The sequence below is a fragment of the Prunus avium genome, chromosome 2 (genome assembly GCF_965620075.1).
Source record: "Prunus avium chromosome 2, drPruAviu1.hap1.1, whole genome shotgun sequence".
NCBI classification, from domain to species: domain Eukaryota; kingdom Viridiplantae; phylum Streptophyta; class Magnoliopsida; order Rosales; family Rosaceae; genus Prunus; species Prunus avium.
The window spans coordinates 1,413,735-1,434,883 of NC_142285.1; the positions used below are offsets into that span (position 1 = coordinate 1,413,735).

The 21,149-nt window shown below is 36.4% G+C and overlaps 1 protein-coding gene and 1 long non-coding RNA gene across 2 annotated transcripts; one reads left to right on the forward strand and one right to left on the reverse strand.

The window, feature by feature from the left end:
* Positions 1-1,943: 1,943 nt before the first annotated feature.
* Positions 1,944-4,356, reverse strand: LOC148296220 (uncharacterized). Its single transcript, XR_015833444.1, has 3 exons — positions 4,106-4,356; positions 3,659-3,995; positions 1,944-2,313 (listed from the first exon to the last, which is right to left on the reverse strand). It is a non-coding gene; the product is annotated as an uncharacterized LOC148296220 (long non-coding RNA).
* Positions 4,357-4,775: 419 nt separating this feature from the next.
* Positions 4,776-7,996, forward strand: LOC110763605 (uncharacterized). The gene is made up of 5 exons (XM_088248184.1): positions 4,776-5,104; positions 5,416-5,996; positions 6,107-6,316; positions 6,420-7,349; positions 7,468-7,996. The coding sequence occupies exons 1-4, from the start codon at positions 4,945-4,947 to the stop codon at positions 6,603-6,605; spliced, it is 1,137 nt and encodes a 378-aa protein (XP_088104310.1). The 5' UTR covers positions 4,776-4,944; the 3' UTR covers positions 6,606-7,349; positions 7,468-7,996.
* Positions 7,997-21,149: the final 13,153 nt, after the last annotated feature.

Genomic DNA, 21,149 nt, shown 5'->3' on the forward strand with positions numbered 1-21,149 from the left:
TAATGAATAAAAAAGAAAATTTTAAAAAGGATATTTTAAAAGTATAGCCGACCGGCTATACCCTTTGAATGGCATAATCTTGATTTCTCTTTTTTTAATTACTATTTACTTAGTGAATAATTAGTATTTAAATATTTGATAAAATAAAAAATAATAATGACTATTTATGAAGTTAATTAAAGTATTTAATTATTCACTAAAGAAATAATAATTAAATAAGTCTAAGATATTGCTCGCAAGTTTGAAGGACTGGAGCATTTTAAGAAGGCTTTTTATCACAAAACGTCCCTGACGTTTGTGAAACTATCAGATTGCATCCTTAAAGTTTTTTTGTATCACTCATGGTCCCTAACGTTAATATGAGTGCTCTTAAATAGTCCCTCCGTCAAAAAAACTGTTAAATCCAGGGATAAAATCGTCAAATCTGTATTGCTGAAATTTTCCTTCTTTTTATTTTTTTTTGCTTCCATCTCTCTCTCTCTCCTCTTGCACTTCTCTATCTCCAGTCCTCTACCCAAGCTTCTCCCTCCACAACACTCTCTTCCCTGTTGCTTTCATCCATGGCAATAGCATAACTTTTCCTTCTGTTATTTTTTTTTATATAATGGTTTTGGCTGAGTAAGCATTGATGTCTGACTAATTTATGGTTTTGAGTAAGGAATTGGTTTATTTTTATTTTTTTGGAAAGCCGAAACAAGTTAGGAAAAAAACAATAGAACATAAAAGAAAAGAAAGGAAAGGAACAGAAAAGAAAAAAAGAAAAAGGGAGAAAAGAAAACAGCAAAACAAAAGAACCAAAGCAACAACCCAAAATGGTGGAAGAGAAAGGAATAAGAAGGAAAATACAGCAACCCAAATGCTCCCCACCAGAAACACTCAAAGCCCCACAGTCAAAATCCAAACCCCCAACAAACTCTCCAAACCCAGAAGAAAGCAAACAACTGTGGAGAGGAGAGAAGAATAGGGAAGGTCAAAGAGAAGGGAAATTAGAAGGAGAGACAGAGGAGGAGCTACCGTAAGAAATGGGAGAAGAGAGGAGATGGAAGGAAAAAAAGAAAACTTCAGCCACGCAGATGGGGGAAGAAATGAGATTGGAAGAAGAAAGGGAGGAAGGAGACGAAGAGTGCGAGAGAAGGGAGGGAGATGGAAGGAAAAAAAATTAAAATAAAAGGAAGGAAAATTCAGCAACACAGATGGGAGAAGAATTGAGAATGGAGGAAGAGAGGGACAAATCTCCCTCTAGACGTATATATACATTCATATATATATTATAATTTTGGATTGATTTGACGATTATATCCCTGGATTTAACAGTTTTTTTGACAGAGGGATTATTTAAGAGCACCCATATTAACATTAGGGACCATGCGTGATACAAAAAAACTTTAAGGATGCAATTTGATAGTTTCGTAAACGTCAGTGACGTTTTGTGATAAAAAGCCTTTTAAGAATGATGAACACCCACAGTTTTGGTTGATCCAGGCAGGAAAAAAAGATGAAGAAAGAATAATTTATTTCTTGGATCTTATTATTAGTATCACACATTTTATTTATTTTAATACATGCACAAATAGAAATTAGGGAGTTTCACTAATATACCCAAAACATGAGTTGAAATTATAAAAAAACCCCATATGAAATGCACTTTAGAAACACACCCAAAATTCATTTACTACATAAAAAATGAGTGTTGAAGTTCCTATAAATTACAAGACTGCCATTGATAAACTTAAAACAAGCCCAACACAAAAACTCAAAAAAACCCAAAATAAGCCCAGCAAGCCCGAAGTACATTGTTAATACCATATTATAGAAGTACATTGTTAATACCATGTCATAGAAGTACATTGTTCATACCATGTCATGTAAGTACATGGTTAATACCATTTCATACAAAAAATTCAAAAGAAATCCAAAAAAGCCCAACAAAACATCTAATATCCTTTGCAGAAACCACCTCCAATTGTTCATAGTTTCACCTACATTGTTAATACCATGTCATAGAAGTACATGGTTAATACCATTTCATACAAAAAATTCAAAAGAAATCCAAAAAAACCCAACAAGACATCCGATATCCTTTGCAGAAACCACCTCCAATTGTTCATATTTTCACCTACATTGTTAATACCATGTCATAGAAGTACATTGTTCATACCATGTCGTATAAGTACATGGTTAATACCATTTCATACAAAAAATTCAAAAGAAATCCAAAAAAGCCCAACAAGACATTCGATATCCTTTGTAGAAACCACCTCCAATTGTTCATAGTTTCACCAGAAACAATCGCAAAGGCAAAAGAAAATACCTCTACAAGAAAAAAACAAAAGTACACTGTTAATACTATGTCATAGAACTATCTTCCTATTAAAAATCACATTATGCATATCATAAACTTCAAGTGCATAGCTATATATAGAGAGAGCAAAGTATAGAGCATGCTTTGTTACTGAAAATCTGTTAATACTATGTCATAAAAGTACACTATTAATACTATGTTATAGAAATCAACTCAATTGCAGGGTATGAACAGTATAACAACTGTTCATACCACTTACTGGAAGTTAACAACTACATCATTTAATTTGCATAATAGGTACGATAAAAGTGTAGAACTCCGTACCACTGAAAATCAATACTCAACAATGATAAAATTACAGAGAATGACCCCATCTCAACAATAGTTGCATGTCCTGACAAGGGAATTGCCTCAAAAGCATCAAAATGAAAATAATAAGTTATGTTGATCAGCATTCCCAAATTGTCAATCCTTCCATCTATTTCCAAGTCGACATATAAATTGTCTAAATTTCTTCGGCTAAATTATGCAAGTCCTTAATGAACTCAAAGAGATAAAAGCATTCCCAAAATTGCTCAGTACATATATTCATACATATATATATATATATATATATATGGACTAAAGGTAGACTTGGTTATGTCCAACCCAAAATTGCTCAGTATATATATTCATACATACATACATACTGATTGGTAAATTGTTAAATTAAAGGTAGACTTGACTTAAATTACTACATTCTCTTAAAAATTCAGCAGCAAAATCAATAGATAGAATTCTTTCTTAGGGTTGATGTGACACACCACACCCACACATAGACTATGAACCAGCAGAAGCATAATCAGCCACATTGCCCCAAGAAAATAAAACAGCCTCTTGATTTTATTAGATCGATGGACTAAACCCATTTCTACCCCAGAGACTTCTTTTAAAATTAAACAAATAAATAAATCTTTCAGGGATAAGCCCTAAATTACAGGACCGAAACCCTTAACTTCAAGCTACAATTGGTGTTTCAAGAGTAGTGGAAACATATGAACCAAAAACTAGAGTACTGATCACAACAGCTTCCAATTGGAGACATGCTTAATATAATATCCATATATATGTGAATTGATGAATTAAATAAACCTACTGGGGTGCTTCATTGTTCAATTCTGTTAATTGCAGAAGCAATCAGGGTCCATTCATCCCCATTCTTATAGAGGTTAAATGTATGAGATTTAGTTCAGATGTCATTAGAACAATTAAGACTTGTTGAGGATCAGAACAAAAAGAACAAGCCGACTTTTCTATAAAGATTAATTAACAATCAAAACTAGTCTGGAGTTTAAAGGGAAGGCCTTGAGATGATACCTGCTTGTCATTATGTAGTGTAATTGAAGGGTTATCAGTGAGCAACAACTTATCCAGATATATGGATCCTTTTGCATGGTCTGCCTTGTCCTCATAATATAAAAGCTGCTTTGTATTAGGATCTATTGCCATAAACAACTCATCAGTGCCAAGTCGAGATTGGTGAGTGATCTGAGATCAAACCGCCGATAAAAGAATCGAAATTCTGGTTCGAGATCAACCACCGATAGCCATTTTGCTCTGTACCTTTTGATGAAGCTAAAGCTCAAACAATCAACTGTTTCATCTCAACAAGCTCTCACACTATTTCAGAATTCAGAGCTCAGCAACCAAAGAACTGAATGCAAGGCAGGGAAACGACAGCATTTTCATTCTCTCAAAAGCTAAAATTGATTCCAAATAACTATACTATCAGCAAGAGCATGAGGAAAGGATTGAAATCCATACCTGGATCGGGGACAACGGTCGCCGGAATCGCCCAAAAAGGTGTCGGAAAACTCGAAACCCTCGAAGGTTCCTGGAGCTCGCGACGACGAAAGGAGGCTGAGCTCAAGCGTGGTTCGCCGGCCTCCTCTAGTCATTTTTCCGAGCAGTCACGCATCTAGCCATGGCTGGAGCACCAAGATCGCTGGCCAAAACTAGCCGACCTGGTTTCTGCGAAGGGAGAGAGACGAAAGAAAGAGTGCCCAAAATTTTTCAAAAAAACTATTTTAATACTAAAAGGATAATAAAGGTATTTCATTTAATTAATTAAACTAAAAAATTGTAACAGCTGTCAGTTTTGGGTTTCTTTTGGGTGTGTTTATATATACTGAGTGGTGTAGGGTTTCTTTATAGAATTATGGTTAGGAATGGGTATTTTACTAATTTTCTATAGAAATTATAACAGTATAGCCGTGCGGCTATATTTAGATATACTCTCTAAATACAGTATATTAACAGTGTAGCCGATCAGCTTTAAATACAATATTTTAGCATTATAGCCGCAAGGCTCGATTCTATAAATAGAAATTATAAATGTACAGCCGAACGGCTATACTGTCTAATTACATTCCAATATTTTTAAATATATTCCAACGAACACCATAAGCTTACACTCGCAGAGGATGGAACTCTCTCTCGCAGTCACTGCTTCGTCCTCCGGGTTCGGCACCGAAAAAAGACCCAACACGCCTAGGCGCCCGCCTAGCTACTACCTAGCCGCCTAGCCACCGCCTAGCCTTCTAGCCACCGCCTAGCGACGGCCTTTTGAGGAAGAAGATGGAGGGCCAGGGGGCTCCCAAGCCATGCCTGAAATCGATTACAAGTCTTGGAATTTACCTGATAATGAATCTATCTCACTTTTTCTTCGCTTCTTGAAGCAGATGATGCAGGGTAAGGCCTCCCAAGCCTGCCACATCATCCCTGAAATTGATGTCTGCAAGTACGAGCCTTCGGATTTAGCTGGTAATCCATTAATCTATCTCACTTTTGCTTCACTACCCATTTTCTCATTTCCAAGATATGATTTTTATGCATGCATAATCTTGATCAATTGTTCTTTTGAAGTGTTGAACTGTTGTTATGTACTTGGGACTTACCTGACATAATCCATTTATCTATCTCACTTTTTCTTGACTACCCATTTTCTCATTTCCAATTTAAAATTTCTACGTATACATAATTTTGTTCAGTAATTTAGTTGAATTCTGTTATTCATTACTTCGAGACTTGAATTGGGTTTGTTTCAATATCTTGTTTTGTGTTGCGTTTTGCAGAACTCTTGTTCCCCGACTCTCCATATCAACCTACGATGTGGTTTTCCTTCAGCCGACCTCATTACAAATCCATCAACAGTCTTCGTTACAACAGGGCCACAAAGAAGGGATTCTGGAAAATCACAGGCAAGCCACGAGAAATCAAGTCTCAACAACTCTCCAAATCGGTCACTTGCAAAAAGAGGACCTTGACATTCCATGAAGGTCGTGTGTCTAAGTCGACGAAGACCGACTGGGTCATGCAGGAGTATTATCTCACTCAAACTGAACCGGGTTCTATTCCCAATCGGCTGAGTGACTTTGTTCTCTGCCGCATGAAGAATAAGTCAGCTCATTATGAGTCTGATAATAAGAAGCTGAAGGATGCTTCAATCTGTGATGAATCAGCTGATCCTGGTATTGGTGGCTACATGGCCTCAAATTCTGAAGATGATCAAGCTCCCGCAAATAATATGATTCCGGAGGCCGACAGACATCTGGCAGACAAAGAGCTAGAACATGATCTGCCTGGAAGTGGCAATCATGATGCTGGTGAACCTGGTGGCTGTGTTTCATCTGATTGTGATGATATGATTCAAGAGGTGAGAATGAAACTAATTTTTGAACATTTCTGATGTAAAATTGTTAGTAGGGAGCACAATAAGTATTTCTAAACTTAACGCTCGCTTGTTTGTGATTCTTAACCTGACAGCTAAGTGCTCAGCCAGGAGAATATCTGGATTTACCTTTTCCTCCACCTGAGCCACCTGAGCCGGGAAATGCTTCTGTGCCATCTCCAATTGGGAATAATGATTCTTCTCTTCCAAATAAGAATAATTTTACAACCAATTATGACAGTAAACCAGTTAGCAACACCGCCTCTAATTTCGAGAATCAAACTAAAGATGAAAGGACTTCAGAGGTGAGAATGAACATGCTCTTTGAAATTTTCATATATGAACTTCTTAATATAGAGCACAAGAAGAACAACGAAACTTAACGCTTGCTTTTGATTCTTAATCCAGGTTTATTCTCAACCAGAAGAATATCCGGAATCATTCTTACAACTTAAGCTAGATGATTACACATGGCTTTCAAGAATATTGCAGCCAGAACCGGGAAATCTTCTGCATGCCAATAACTCTATTGGATGCAATGAGTTGCAATCTCCATATCCAGAGACTGCGGCTCTTTTCCCACAATCTTCTTGAATAACAAAAACATCATCGTATACTCTTTTCAATGACTCCAACCAACCAAAGTCATTGGGAAGGGTTTATGATGGGGATGGTGGGGTACAACAGTGAGACAAACACTAAAGTACTTCATGGAAAATATATTCTGCATTAGCTATTGGAAAAACACTCCAATATGGTTAATGAACCACAACATTTTATTTATGGGAGAATATCAAAAGAGACTTATAAACCATGAGCCCTTGTAAGAATGTGTCTCCAACTCACATTATTACAGACAGTGATATTCTCCTACAAATAATTCGAAGATTTTTCTAATAACTTCTTCGTAGTTTTGGACATTTATGTCCAAGACAAACGACACAAGTTACTAGTCTGTGACACACAGCAATGGTTTTGGGCAATTTGTCAAAATCGTTTTTGCGTGTGTAACTTGTTGGTACAAAGAAAGACCAGCAAATGCAAATGGTTGAAATGCCATCCAGAACTCTCTACCCTTCTCCGAATGCAACGAGTCCAGACAAAGTAAAGACGTCTTTTCTCAGAAGCAGTCTTTTTGGAGACGTTACTTCCTCTTCCTCTATCAGCACAAACTAGAGATATTTCTCAGATCAGTAGTCTTCTTCAACTAGTATATCTATCCTACAAATTGAAGAACACGCAACCTCCATATCAACCAATATCCATTCATGTCTTCACTGCAACCCATGGGAGATGCTCCGAGAAGAATCGGACTGCAGAGTGGCATCACAAGACAAGGTGAGAGAGAGAATCAAGCTGAAAGAATGAAACGTTTCTGACTTTCTCACAGCAATTAAATGACATCTGTTCTAATGAAACTTTGACTTTGAGGAGGCTAATTGATTTCTGTTTGCAGGTCGGGAAGCTGCAGCTCCTTGTATTGCTGTTCATACTGTTTTAAGCAGGCATGGAATGGGCAGCCGGCAGAAAATTGAAGGATTCTTTTATTTTCCTGGAAGCATCTCCTTCAAGCCATAAACCAAGTCCCTCCATGGTACAATATTTCAACACCGAGTTCTAGTTCTATAGCCTTACAGGCTTGCTTTTGTTCCAGTCACTATCAATTATTATAGAAGCGGCACTATACAGGAGGTTCTGCAACATGGCTGCTGGAGTCTCAGTTTATCTATTAGTTTAACCAGACACTGGTGTGATGTTATGGTTATTGATATAGAAGCTTTGAGCTCCATCCTTAATGGAGTAGTAGTTACTAGTTACCGCCGTTTCGAAAATGTACAATTATTTTTGTATCTTGAAGGACTTAAAACCTATCAATGACCTATATCAGTCTGAAACGTCCCACCCTTTACCACCAAAAATTGTATCCTTGTAAATATTGCTTTTGTTATTATATCCTTGTGAATGTTGTTTATTTCCAACATTTCAACGATGAATGGAATATTGTGTATTATTTCCTCTCTTTATTTTCGGTCTCACAATGTCTACCTGCTATTGCTCAGTGCAAATATTTTCCTCTTTTCTGCTAATGTAGAACAAAGGAATCAGCATCTACCACCCGAGGACAAAATAACTATGTACTCATCCACTCTCTCTCTCTCTCTCTCTCTCTCTCTCTCTCTCTCTCTCTCTCTCTTCTGAATTTGAATTCCCTCGGCTGTCCTCACCTTCAGTTCCAAATGGTCCATAGGAAATCTAAGGATTCACTCATTTTCTTTTGGATTTGAGAAATAAAACTCCAAAATATGTTGTAACCTTTGGATTCATAATGGACCACTTGAATTAGAAGCCAATGATAGATAAGAGTAAGACAATAAGATGATCTAGCTTCCTTCTCTTGCTAGAGTAAGACACATGCTTGATGCATAGAATAGCAGCACATAGTAAGTGTGAATGCTTCTAGTGTATTTGTAAGATAAATATATTCTCTTAATGGAGCTTTGAATTTGATCCACATATTAGAGTCTAAGAATGTGCCCTGCTTTGATTAGAGTCTAGGAATGTGTATTAATCTAAATTTCTAGGATTTTTATTGGAATATGAAATACTAATTATTCACTAAAGAAATAATAATTAAAACATAATCACTAATGAAATGATTTAAACAAGGCTAAGATATTATTTAATGAAAAAAAAAAAAAAAACTTTAAAAAATGATATTTTACTAGCATGCAAGGTGGCATGGCAATGATGATTTGATTAAAACAAATTCTAAGTCTCTACACATGGAAAACAAGAATGGTGTCATCTTTCAACTAAAGGGATAATCTCATACTAGGCTTAAGATTTAATGATATATAAGTCTTCACAAAAAATATTTAACTAAGAAAAGTTCATATTAATAAATAATTAATATGCAGTATGAATCATTATTATTATATATATATATTGTTTTTTTAAAAAAAAATTATACAGTTTCTCACATTATAGGTCTAGCCGCTCGGCTATACCCCATAAATACTATGTATTTCATGGTATATCCGCATGGCTGTACTGTTTATTTTTAAAAATTAAATTAAAAAAAAATAGGAACCGCCTAATAGCACCTATTCGGAAGTATTTTATTTTTTATTTTTAATTTTTTTAAAAGAATATAGCCAAGAGGCTATACAAAGGGTCTTAATTTCTCACTTTACACCCTAAAATTGAAATTTTCTCACTTAACCTTCTGGAACTGAAAAGTTCGGCCACCATATAATATTTTAATATAATTTTATGTGTATAATCTTGAATTTTGTATGTATTATTGAAAATTTTGTAAAAAAACACATGTATTAAACATGAAAAATATGTACATACGTGTATTGTACTAAGTCTTTAAGACGTGTACGCAAAACGAAAGTATTATTAAAAAAAACTAAGATATGTATTCGTGGATCAAGCTAAGGCTAGGGTTTTCTCTGAACGGCACAATCCATCTCCATCTCCTCGGAATGTCACTGTAAGTTCCCTTATTTTTATTTTTTTTCAAACACTTTCACTTTTCATTTTCTGAAATTTTCACGGTTGAATGTATTTATTGATTATTATTTCAAAATCGAGACACACTCATAGATACTATATTAGAATGTATGTACATATGTTATGCTTTTCTTTTAGACTATTCCGTTTGGTTTACGAGAAAATAGAATAGAAAGTGAAGTATGAAGCGGGTTTTGTGTGGCATGAAGGTTGTGAGTTGCTTTGGTCTCTAAAGATGGGGGTGTTTTGTTTTTCTACAGGACTGTCATTTAATTTAAAATATCACTAAATTATGACAGAACTGTGGTGGACTTTGTATTTCCTTCATGTTTACATGTATTTTGTATATGGCTTTTACATTTGAATTTTGATATGAAACTAATCATGGCAGCAAGTGCTTTGTATTTGGAATGATATTTGTTTTACTTGTGAAACGTTTTCAGTTTTCTTTTTTAAGGTTGAAGCGGTTACAGTAAGTAGTACCTATAAAAAGCATTGTTCGACTCTCTGTTGCACATGATGAATTAAGTGGGATGATGAGTTGGGTTGTCAAATGAGTTTAAGGCTTTTGATAATGTTATTGAATGATGAAACCATATTGGAGGATATATGAGTTGGAGCCTAATTAAACTGGGATTGGGCAGTTTGATGCTCATTGAGAATGGATGATGATGGTGACATTGATATTTTTTTCTCCAATTGGAACAACAAGAACCCAACTGATTGCCTTTTTATTGTCTCTTGCCTTATCGCTGCTCTAATTGGAATTTTGACTATAGCCTACATGTGGATTGCCATAGTAACATGTAGGTCTATTCATAAGGTTGACTCTATCCCCTCTTCATGTCTAGTGGATTTTTGAGCTCCATTAATGAGATGGCATCTTCAGTATGTGCAACTGTTAGGAGTCAGAGCAACAAGTCCAAGCATGGAAATGCAACCTCTGTTGTTTAACAGTAAAGCCGTGCGGCTATACGCTATAAATATAAATTGTATAAGTATAGCCGCGCGGCTATACTATTTAAATACAATATCAGGAGTCAGAGCAACAAGTCCAAGCGTGGAAATGAAACTTTTGTTGACATGGGAAATAGTGGTAGTACTGGGGGTATGTCCGCAGAAAGCACAGCTGATACTCATCAAGCTGTTAATCTCTCCTCAGTTGATTTCAATGGAGTTTGGTGAACCTATTCCTCTATTATTATTTCAGATGTATCATAAATTGTTGCTTAATTGTTGCATGTGCTTGTGTTTCGTGTAGCTTTCAGCTAACCTCAACACAAGGACCGGAGGTGGGTCTTTATTTATTCAGAAAGGTGCCGCACCACAGAAAAGCAAAACTTTGTGTCTCCTCCTCCAGTTGCTATTCTACCTACCGGTCCTTATTAACAGTATAGCCGATCAGCTTTAAATACAATATTTTAGCATTATAGCCGCAAGGCTCGACTCTATAAATAGAAATTATAAACGTACAGCCGCACGGCTATACTTTCTAATTACATTCGAATATTTTAAAAGTATAGCCGCCCGGCTATACCTTTTAAATATATTCGGCTATACCCTTTAAATATATTCCAACAAACACGAAGCTTGCACTCGCAGAGGACGGAACTTTCTCTCGCAGTCACTGCTTCGTCCTCCGGGTTCGGCACCCAAAAAAGACCTAACCCACCTAGGTGCCCGCCTAGCTACTACCTAGCTGCCTAGGCGCCCGCCTAGATACTACCTAGCTGCCTAGCCACCGCCTCGCCGCCTAGCGCCAGCCTAGCGACCGCCTAGCCGCCTAGCACCAGCCTAGGCCGACTTTTCAAACACTGTGATTGACTAAAAGTCTGAAACCCGAAATTGAATTAGACATGCCTCAGTCAAATTAAATATTGAACAACTGAACAACCAAAGGGTCGATTTGTCATCTGTCATGAATAGACCTCCACAACCTGTTTGTTGGAGACCAACATGAAGGTGGTCACTCTTTGGAGATTGTGGCTTTGGTTGATTGTTTTAATTGAGAAGGAACAAGTAATTTTTTTAGGGTAAGGACAAACAGAGCTACTCTGGGATAGAACTGGGAAAAGAATATTAAACATGAATAGAGAAAGCTGCAACAAACTCACAAGGCTATTGATCGGTGCATATTTACATATCATTTTGTACCCTTCTAGCTTATGATTTGGTTATGTTTTTGAGTTAAACTTGTGCTTTTAATCCTTTTTGTGTTTATCTTTCAGTTCATTGAGCTTTAGGTAATAATGAGGGCTTTGGATAGTAAATGATGCAATCCATGCATGTTAGGGCCTAATTTGGATGAATGGATGAAGAGCTTAAAGACAAACTCAATTTTGGCTACAGTCCCCTGCCAGCCCAGTTTCGTAGGTCATATTGCAAGCTTTGTTTCAGCAACCTACATAGCTCGGATGAGGCCACATTCTTCATGAAAGTTGTTCCAATGGGTGTGTAATATAACATATCCAAAATTCAGCCCCATTGGATAAATATGGAGTCTGTTACCTAGCAAACACAGAGCCATGCTCAGGATGGATTTTATCAGCGCGCAAAATGAGTTAGCAATTTGTTTTGGCCTTAACTTCCTCCTCCGACCTTGGATTGGCCCAAATGATATATGGCTGGAAAGAAGACATTCTGAACTTCAAGTTTGAGTGCTTAAAGTCTTAATTTGCTTAAGGGAAGCCCAATTCGTAAGCCCTTGAAGTTGCTGGTCATGCTGACCTCAGGATGAGCTATTATTTCTAGTTGGAAGCTTGGTCATGGTGACATGAAGATGAGCTAGGGCTGCTGGTGGGATTTATTAGTGAAGTGCATCAACCATTTCAGATTTTATAATGGAAGTGTTGTATGCATTAGTGAAGTGCATCAACCATTTCAGATTTTATAAAACAAGTGTTGTATGCATTAGCCATACTTAATTCAGATTTTCAGCTTCCTTAGGCCTATATATAGTGAGGTTTCCCAAGCTTGTAAACACACCCCAAGGGGGGGAGCTCTCAAACACTTCTCTAGAGCTCCCTTCCCTTCTCTCCCTCAAATTCTCTTAGTTTTGCTTTCTATAGTTCTCAATTCTAGCTTTCTTTAATGTTTTCTTAGTTGTAATTTATTTTTCTTGTAATGTACATTCTTTCTTAAGTATTCAAGTTTAATTAGTTTCCAAGTTTCAATTATGGTTTTTGTTCTTATTCATTATGCTTATAAGTTAATATGCTAGTTTGAATGATTGATCACCATTTAGGCTTGCATGTTAGCTATCTTGGTTTGAATTAAGAGTATACACCATGCTTTAATTCGAATTGAACTATGAATAGGAAGAGTATGTATGGACATTCGACAACAGGGATTAGATACATGCTTGGTTGTTTAAATTGTTCTTCTATGCTTAATGGGTTCCTAATGCTTAATTTTAGGTTAGACAACAAATGATCAAATTAGGGAATTAGGAACACAAGGTTATGACCACACACCATGGCTTAATCATACTTTAGCTAGAATCAATCCATTAATCTAAATTGAACTTGGGAACTTATTTGCTTGAGTTACTTATTTCTTTCTTCCTTGTTTTATGTTCTTTGTTTTTGTTTCTATTTTGTGTAGGGAAACTAAATTGGATCATTCAATCACCAATCCTCGTGGGATCGACCTCGCACTTACATATGCTATACTACCAAACGGCTCGTGCACTTGCGAGTATCACAAGTTGAGGATGCAGCTTAATCCATTTTGGTGCAGCTATATTTACACAACAGCTATCAAATCCAATATAGACAGGCTGTTCACCAGCTTCAAGCCACTCCGCAAGTGAATCTGGGGGTTCATAATTTGAAGCAAGGTCAAGAAAACAAAAAACAACAACATCAACCTTCGGTCCCCAATCTGCCAAACAAGTAAAACGTAGAGCATATCAGCAAATAATCAGCATACTGTGTTCTCATTTGGTCAAGCTGGTCTATTTCTACCACATCAAATCATATTCCTGAGGCTTCTGCAATATTATCAGCATACTATTGCTAGAACAAGAAGAAGCCCATGTAATAAGATATGCTTAATAATCCAAAACCACCATGAGGGTTCTGAAATGACCATGTATCTCTACCATATCTTCAGCAAGAAATTAAAAGAAAATAGTCTGACTAAGAAGGCATCTTCTGGCACTCCTTCTCCATATTAAATGAAATTATGACTTTAGTTTACTTTTAATGAAATAAATTACCTCGAAGATTCATAAACTAGTGGAGGGATCTAGTAGACAATAGATTGTGAAATTATTCACATACATTTTTAGCCAACGAGATTATCAACATACTTTAAAGTGCAAAACAAGTAAGAAACAAGGTGAAGAGTAGTAAGGAAATCCACAAGGAAAAAAATAGTAACAAGCTCTGCGAGTTCATACTTGAACTGAGAGCGTCCTTTCTGCATTTTGCATCCTTCCTTGAGTTTAAAGCAAAGAGCTCTCATAGCAGATGCTGCACGTGCCCTGGACAAAGCAAAAATGATGCGCTTTGATGAGAAAAGTAGCAACTTCTATTGTACAGAAATTGGTCGAATTGCAAGCCACTTTTATATTCAATGCTCAAGTGTTGAAACATACAATGAAATGTTGAGACGCCACATGAATGAGACTAAGGTTATTGTTTTTGTGAACTATTTTATCTGTATTTTTACTCTATTTTCCTACCAGTTACACCCCATTCATTTCTTCTATCAAACTCATTTTCAGAAAAAGAATCCTACGCAAAAATTCCTAAACATAAACTTCAGAATTTTAAACATTAATATTTAAAAGGCTATACTATTTAAATTACAGTTTCTGAGAGTGAATCCAGAAGCAGGACTCTTCTTGTCTGATTCTAGTTATCGTGGATGTATTAGTGAGCAGAATTTTACAGCCCGCGTATTGAACTGCAGAATGGTATATGCTATAAGAAGGTTTCTTTTTCCTTAGGCTCTCCTTTGTGCAATGTATGTATTTGAATGATTATTTAACTGATTGATATTTTTTTCTGCCAGGTTGTTGACTCACTCAGGCAAGGTTAACATGCAATGGTATTCGTTCATTCTCGAAAGGACACAGCAACAACAGCTCAGAAATTGGTTTACGTTTATATTCCATCTTCTTTTGTATGATACGTTTCCTTTGGAGTGGATGTGCTATTTCTTTTCTCTTATATTGTTTTTAGTTTTGGAGTTAATGATATTGCTCTGGTTCAAAAAGATAAAATTTATCAACAGAACATGACTTAAGTGAAAAATAAATATACTACTGTACTAAAAAACTAGGATCTGTATTGATGCAGTAATCATTAGAAGTTTGATTTTACACATCTAACATAGAAACAGTGGCTTTCTAAAAGGGAAATAATAATAATAATAATAACAACAATAAAAGAAACAATGGAAATAGGTTACTATTAAGCAAAGTAGTTAAGAATACGATCATCCGAAATTATACTAGAAGTGTGAGTGGCAATTGGGAAATGCATGAACTTATTGGGATAGTTTTTGAAGTTCCTTAAGGTGTGTAAATGGATTATAAACGTACAGCCGCACGGCTATACTTTCTAATTATGTTCAAATATTTTAAAAGTATAGCCGAGCGCCCGGGTTCGGCACCGAAAAAAGACCCAACCCGCCTAGGCGCCCGTCTAGCTATTACCTAGCCGCCTAGCGCCCGCCTAGCGATCGCCTAGCCACCTAGCCACAGCCTAGCCATCGCCTAGGCTGACTTTTCAAACACTGCGATTGACTGAAAGTTTGAAACCCGAAATTGAAAAAATTTAGCTGCAAATTTGAGCTTGAGATTGGGAAGCCGAAGCAGTGAAGCACGAGTCAGGTCCATAGAAGAACAAATCATGAGACTCTTAATTCATCTAATTCTATTCCTCTCACTATTTCCCGCCTTATATTCTTCTCTCTTCACACTGACGACATGGCGCAGAAGAAAAAAATACAAAATTTGTTGACTTGGTGTCTATCTTCTGTGGAAGGAAATGATGAAGTTGTCCTATCATGGAGTTTCTATGGTCTTGCCAATAACAAGGTTCTATGAATGGCATGCGTTAGGCTACTTGAATTCAAATTGTTTTTGAAGTTTAAACATTTCTGTGGTGTTGACCTGCTCACCCCCATCTTCCGTTAGCCTCTTTGATACCCCTTGGTATCGGTTACTACTCCTTGGTGGTGGTGGATCTACTCTGGTGGTGTTGCTGGCTTGCTATGTGGTGCAGCTATACCTACTTTCTAGATCTAGGGTTTTTTTGTTTAATATTTTATGGGCTTTTGTTGTTTATTTGGTTTTGTATCTTTAGGCCTGCTTTATTTGTTGGTGTTGGGCTGCATTTGGATTTAGCTTTCCTCATTTTGTAATGTTTCCCACTATTAATGAATAGAGTTCCCTTTGATTCCTCAATCTCTAATTTGAATTCTCATATTTTTCTGCTTCAGACTCGTATTGCTAAACTGCTTCAGGTTGTTTCATTTATGTTTTAATAGATCGTATTGTGTCCGTAACATTATTATTTAGCTAAATAGTGTGTGGACAGGTAAATAAGTCCCTCTAAAACTCTTCGTCCATGTCTCTTTCTTTCTTCATCTATGAGAGACCAATGTATTAAATGCCGATATTATCCGCGAGGTTTTTTGGGGGGCCGATATTTCCGCAACTAGCCATGGTGTTATCGTCAATATATCGATATTATCAGGATAATATCGGGGACGATAATTTCAACATTTTTATGAATGATTTGGGAAATATATCGTGATATTATCGATAATATCCCGATAATAGCACGATACAAAACCCAAAAAATACATGAAAAAATTTGAAAAGCCTCCCCTGTTGCGTATAGAGGAATTCGAACCCGTCCCCCTTTGTCAACAGCCACAGCGCCTTATCCATCTCGCTGAGGATGTGTTTGTGGTTATATTTTTGGTGTGTAATATTTATAACATCTTTAAAATGTCTGCAAGCTAACATTTATTATCTAGGATAAATTTTGATATATCGAAAAAAACACCAAGGGGATTCGAACCCCTCCCATTTTACTCCTTCAACACCTTAACCACCATATCACTTATGTTTTTGTGAAAATATGCTAATAAGTCTGGGCTAGTACCTGGTATCAGAGCCAAAAGTCCCTAGAAGAGTTGTTAAGTTTAAGGTTCAAACTAAGTTGTGTAGGAATTTCAAAACATTTTTCCAAAGTTCATTTGAATATTAAACATGCATTTAATCAAATTAATCGCAGCGGAAGTCTAAGGTGGTTGTTTAAATTCAAAAACAAAACTTCTTCCAAGTATCTTAAGCCATGAACATTGATATGTTTTTCATAAATGAAAATTCAAGAGAAAGGATAAGATCTAATTACCCTTGAAGCAATTATATGAACCAATTTGTGTTTGGTCTTCTCTTGATGATTTCCTCTTTGTTGATCTCCTCTTTGATCTTTGATCTTTGCTCCTTGATCTTTCTCCTCCATGTGAGCCACAAAAGTATATGGCCTCTAAGTCTCCACACCAATGGAACCTTGAGATGAGAATAAGTATCTTGAGAATACTTGGATGCTAGTGCAAGATTCTCAAGATTGGTTTCAATCTAAACCACTTTGAAAGATGAAAGTGTTTCACTCTTGAAAACTCTCTTTTTTCTCTCTTTGATCTCCCAAACCCATTTGGTTGATGTTGGATTGTGTTTGTGTGTTAATGAGCTTATAGAAACAATTCCCATACACATTCACTTAAGCATTTTCGGGCAAACCCCATTGGGCTTCCAAAATTGGGCCTTATGACACTTAAACCATAATATTTAGTTGTCATAAGCCCTTGGGCTTGATACCCAACCATTTGGGCTTTCCGCTAACTATTACTTACGCCCAAATACATTTTTACATGTAGTAAATCATCCACATCAAATCAATCAAATTGATTTCCTCATTCTCATTTGTATTACTCAAAGTTAACCATTTAAGGTGTGCGATCCATTAGGTTCTAATTAGCAAGGCAGTGGGAAAATATTAGAACTCTTTCTAACCAACTGGAATTAAAACCCCCTTTTTAATTCTTCCTTTATTTGGATCGATCACAATCAATCCTAGGACTTCCACAAGCCAAGAGTGACATCTAGCAATATATCAAGGCTACCCGAGCTAACCAGAATAGATGAAGAACCTATTCAGTTGGAATTGCAATGCAATACGGTCCTTCTCTTATACAATGTTTCAAATCATATTATTAGGGTACGGATTGATTATGTCAAACCCCTAATATGATTTACAACCTCATGTGATTCAAAAGAACGTGATTAAGAACAACTTTCTAAATCAAGCTCAAAATACTTTGGCCAAAGATTTACTGAATCACATCTTGAAACATTCTCCTTCTTTATCGAAAGTAGAGATTCCTTATTGTACATTCACATGCCCCTATGATGAATTAAGAGATCCCAACAACACTTAAGACAAATCTTTTACGGCTTGCCTTTAAGAGCTATCAAATATCAATAACGCATCACAGGACAACCATGATGCCTCAGGTCTAAGGACTAATTTGCATTATTGCAACTATGAGTTCTCATTTGACATATAGATAAATACTCCATATGAGAACTACGGTTGATCGCGTTCAGTGTACTCATTCACTAATGAGCACCCACATACTTGTATTAGTGTCAACTACACAAATGGTTTGAGACTAACCATCCTCCCAATTGAGCATACATAATATGTGCTAATCTTGACGGTTTATCAATGCCCATTTGATAACCTATGATTAGGAACATTTTGGGATGCTACAGTTAGAGATTAAAGGTCTCCCGAATCTAATCTTCTTTAGATTACTTTATCTCTTATTTAGCATACCCGGGACATTTGTTTCTTTACACGATGTAAAAGATAACAAATAAGTTTGCCCTTTATATATCATATACGAAATGTATTCTAAGGAGATTACATCAAATGTATTGGCTCTTAGGGCACATTTCTAACAATCTCCCACTTGCACTAGAGCCACATAGCCATGTATCTCATACCCATTATCTCTGTATGTCTATCCAGTTGTAACTGTGACATAGGCTTAGTGCGTGGATCTGTTACGTTGTTTGCAGATGCCCCATCTAATGGTAACATTTTTCTATGTGTTTGGATCTTTGATGAGACCTAGGTTCCTTGGCTTGAGCTATCGCCCCATTGTCATCACACAGTAAAGGTACTTGTGACATTATGGTTAGAACCTTATTTAGTTCGGTAATGAACCTTTTTATCCAAACAGATTTTATTGTAGCTTCTAAAGCGACAATGTAATCAACTTTAGTTGTTCTCCAACAACTACGTGTTCATTCAAAATGAAGACGTACCCTTAGGTGGATTTGCAATAATTGATAATAGATATATTACCCAAATCAGTAAAGGCTTCCACTTGCTACTCTGATGTTTCTCTCAGATGAGGAACATGTCCTTAGTCCTTCTTAAGTATTTAAGAACATACTTGACTGCTCCCAATTGATCCAATCATGGGCTTGATTTATATCTTCTAGTTATACTCGTATAACCGATATCATGTCTTGTACATGCTATGACATATATGAGAATCCCAATTGCATATGCATAAGAGATTTTTTTTTTTTTTTTTACTCATCTACTGTATCTCATAATGAGTTTTTGGACACATGCTCTTAGAAAAGTGAAGTCCATGTCATACTGGAAGTAAACTTTTCTTAGACTGTTCCATATGAAATCTCCTTAGCATCTTATCAACATACAAGGATTGAGATAATCCAATTATTCTCTTAGATCTATCAGGATAAATCTTTATCTCAAGTATGTAAGATGCTTCTTTAAAATCTTTCATTAAGAATGATTTTAATGAGTCACAGCTTCACTGAAGATATCATTCCTATATCGTTTCCGATAAGTAGTATGTCATCTACATACATCACTAGGAATGCTACCAAACTCCCACTGACCTTTTGTACACTCATTAGTCATCCATGTTTTGTATGAAGTCAAATGTTTTGACAACTTCATCAAATAGGATGTTTCAACTCCAAGAACCTTGCATCAACCCATAAATGGATCTATGTAGCTTGCATACCTTATGCTTATCAACTTTAGAAATGAAGCCTTCAGGTCGATCTATATATAGTTCTTCCTGAAGGTGGCCATTCAGAAAAGCCGCCTTCACATCCATTTTGACAAATCCCATAATCATGGTATGCAGCTATTGCAAGCCAAATCCGAATAGACTTTGTCATAGTGACAGGAGAGAAGGTTTCTTCATAGTCAATCCCTTCTCTTTGCTTGTAGCACTTTGCTACTAGCCTTGCTTTGTAGGTTTCTACTATCCCATCTGAGCCTATCTTCCTCTTAAAGATCCATTTATTCCCTATTGGTACAATACCAGGAGGAGGATCAACTAGAGTCTAGACTTTGTTGGTATACGTAGAATCCATTTCGGATTTCATGGTTCCAAGCCATTTCTATGAGTCAATGTCTGACATTGTCTCATTGTAGTTCGAAGGGTCTTCGATATCCTTACAATCACTTAGGAGATTCAACTCTCCTTTGTTGTCATGAAGGAAACCATAATACCTTTTAGGCATTCTTCTAACCCTTCTTGAACTACGTGGAGTCTGTGTTACAACAAGTTTGTGGATCTGGGATTGCACTTAGTTCAGTGTTGATTTCTAGCTCATTGGACAATTCCTTGAGTTCTATCTCATGTCCCCCTTTTCCCATCAAGAGTGTATTCCCTTTTAGGAAGGTAGCTGACCTTGTGATAAACAACTCTTGCTCGTCGATGTGATAGAAGTGATATCCCATAGTTTCCTTTTGGATACCCTATAAATCTACACTTCACTAACCTTGCATTTAGTTTATCCGCATATTGCCTTTACATATGCTGGACAACCCCAAATCTTGATCTAATCAAGACTTGGTTTCTTCCCAAAACACATTTCAAATGGAGTTTGTGGAATGGATTTGGAAGGCACTCTATTTAGCAAATGAATTGCAGTTTCAAGTGCATATCCCTAAAAGGATATAGGTAAATTAGTACAGCTCATGGAACTCATTTTAGAAACTCCATTATGTTGTGGAATTCCTGGTGGAGTCCATCGTGATAAGATGCCGTGTTCCTTGAGGTAATCAAGAAACTATGTGCTTAAGTATTCACATCCTAGATCGAATCTAAGGATTTTAATACTCTTGCTTGTTTGGTTTTCAACTTCATTTCTGAATTCCTGAAACTTTTCAAAATTCATATTTATGCTTCATTAAGTATAAATACCCTAACCGTGAATGATCATCGGTAAAGGTAATGAAGTATGAATAACCGCCATCTGTGTTTGTATACAAAAATCCACAAACATCTTAGTGAATTAATCCCAACAGTTCTGTAACTCTTTCTCCTTTACCAGTGAAAGGAGACTTGGTCATTTTACCATGTAGACAAGATTCACAAGTAGGCATATGAACATGATCAAATGATCCAAAAGGTTCCATCTTTTGCCATCCGGTGAATTCTATCTTGGCTAATGCCTCCAAGTTTAAGGTGTCACAATTTAGTTGATGTATCCACATCTCTAGGCCTCTCAGGTCTAGTTGCATCTTTATCCAT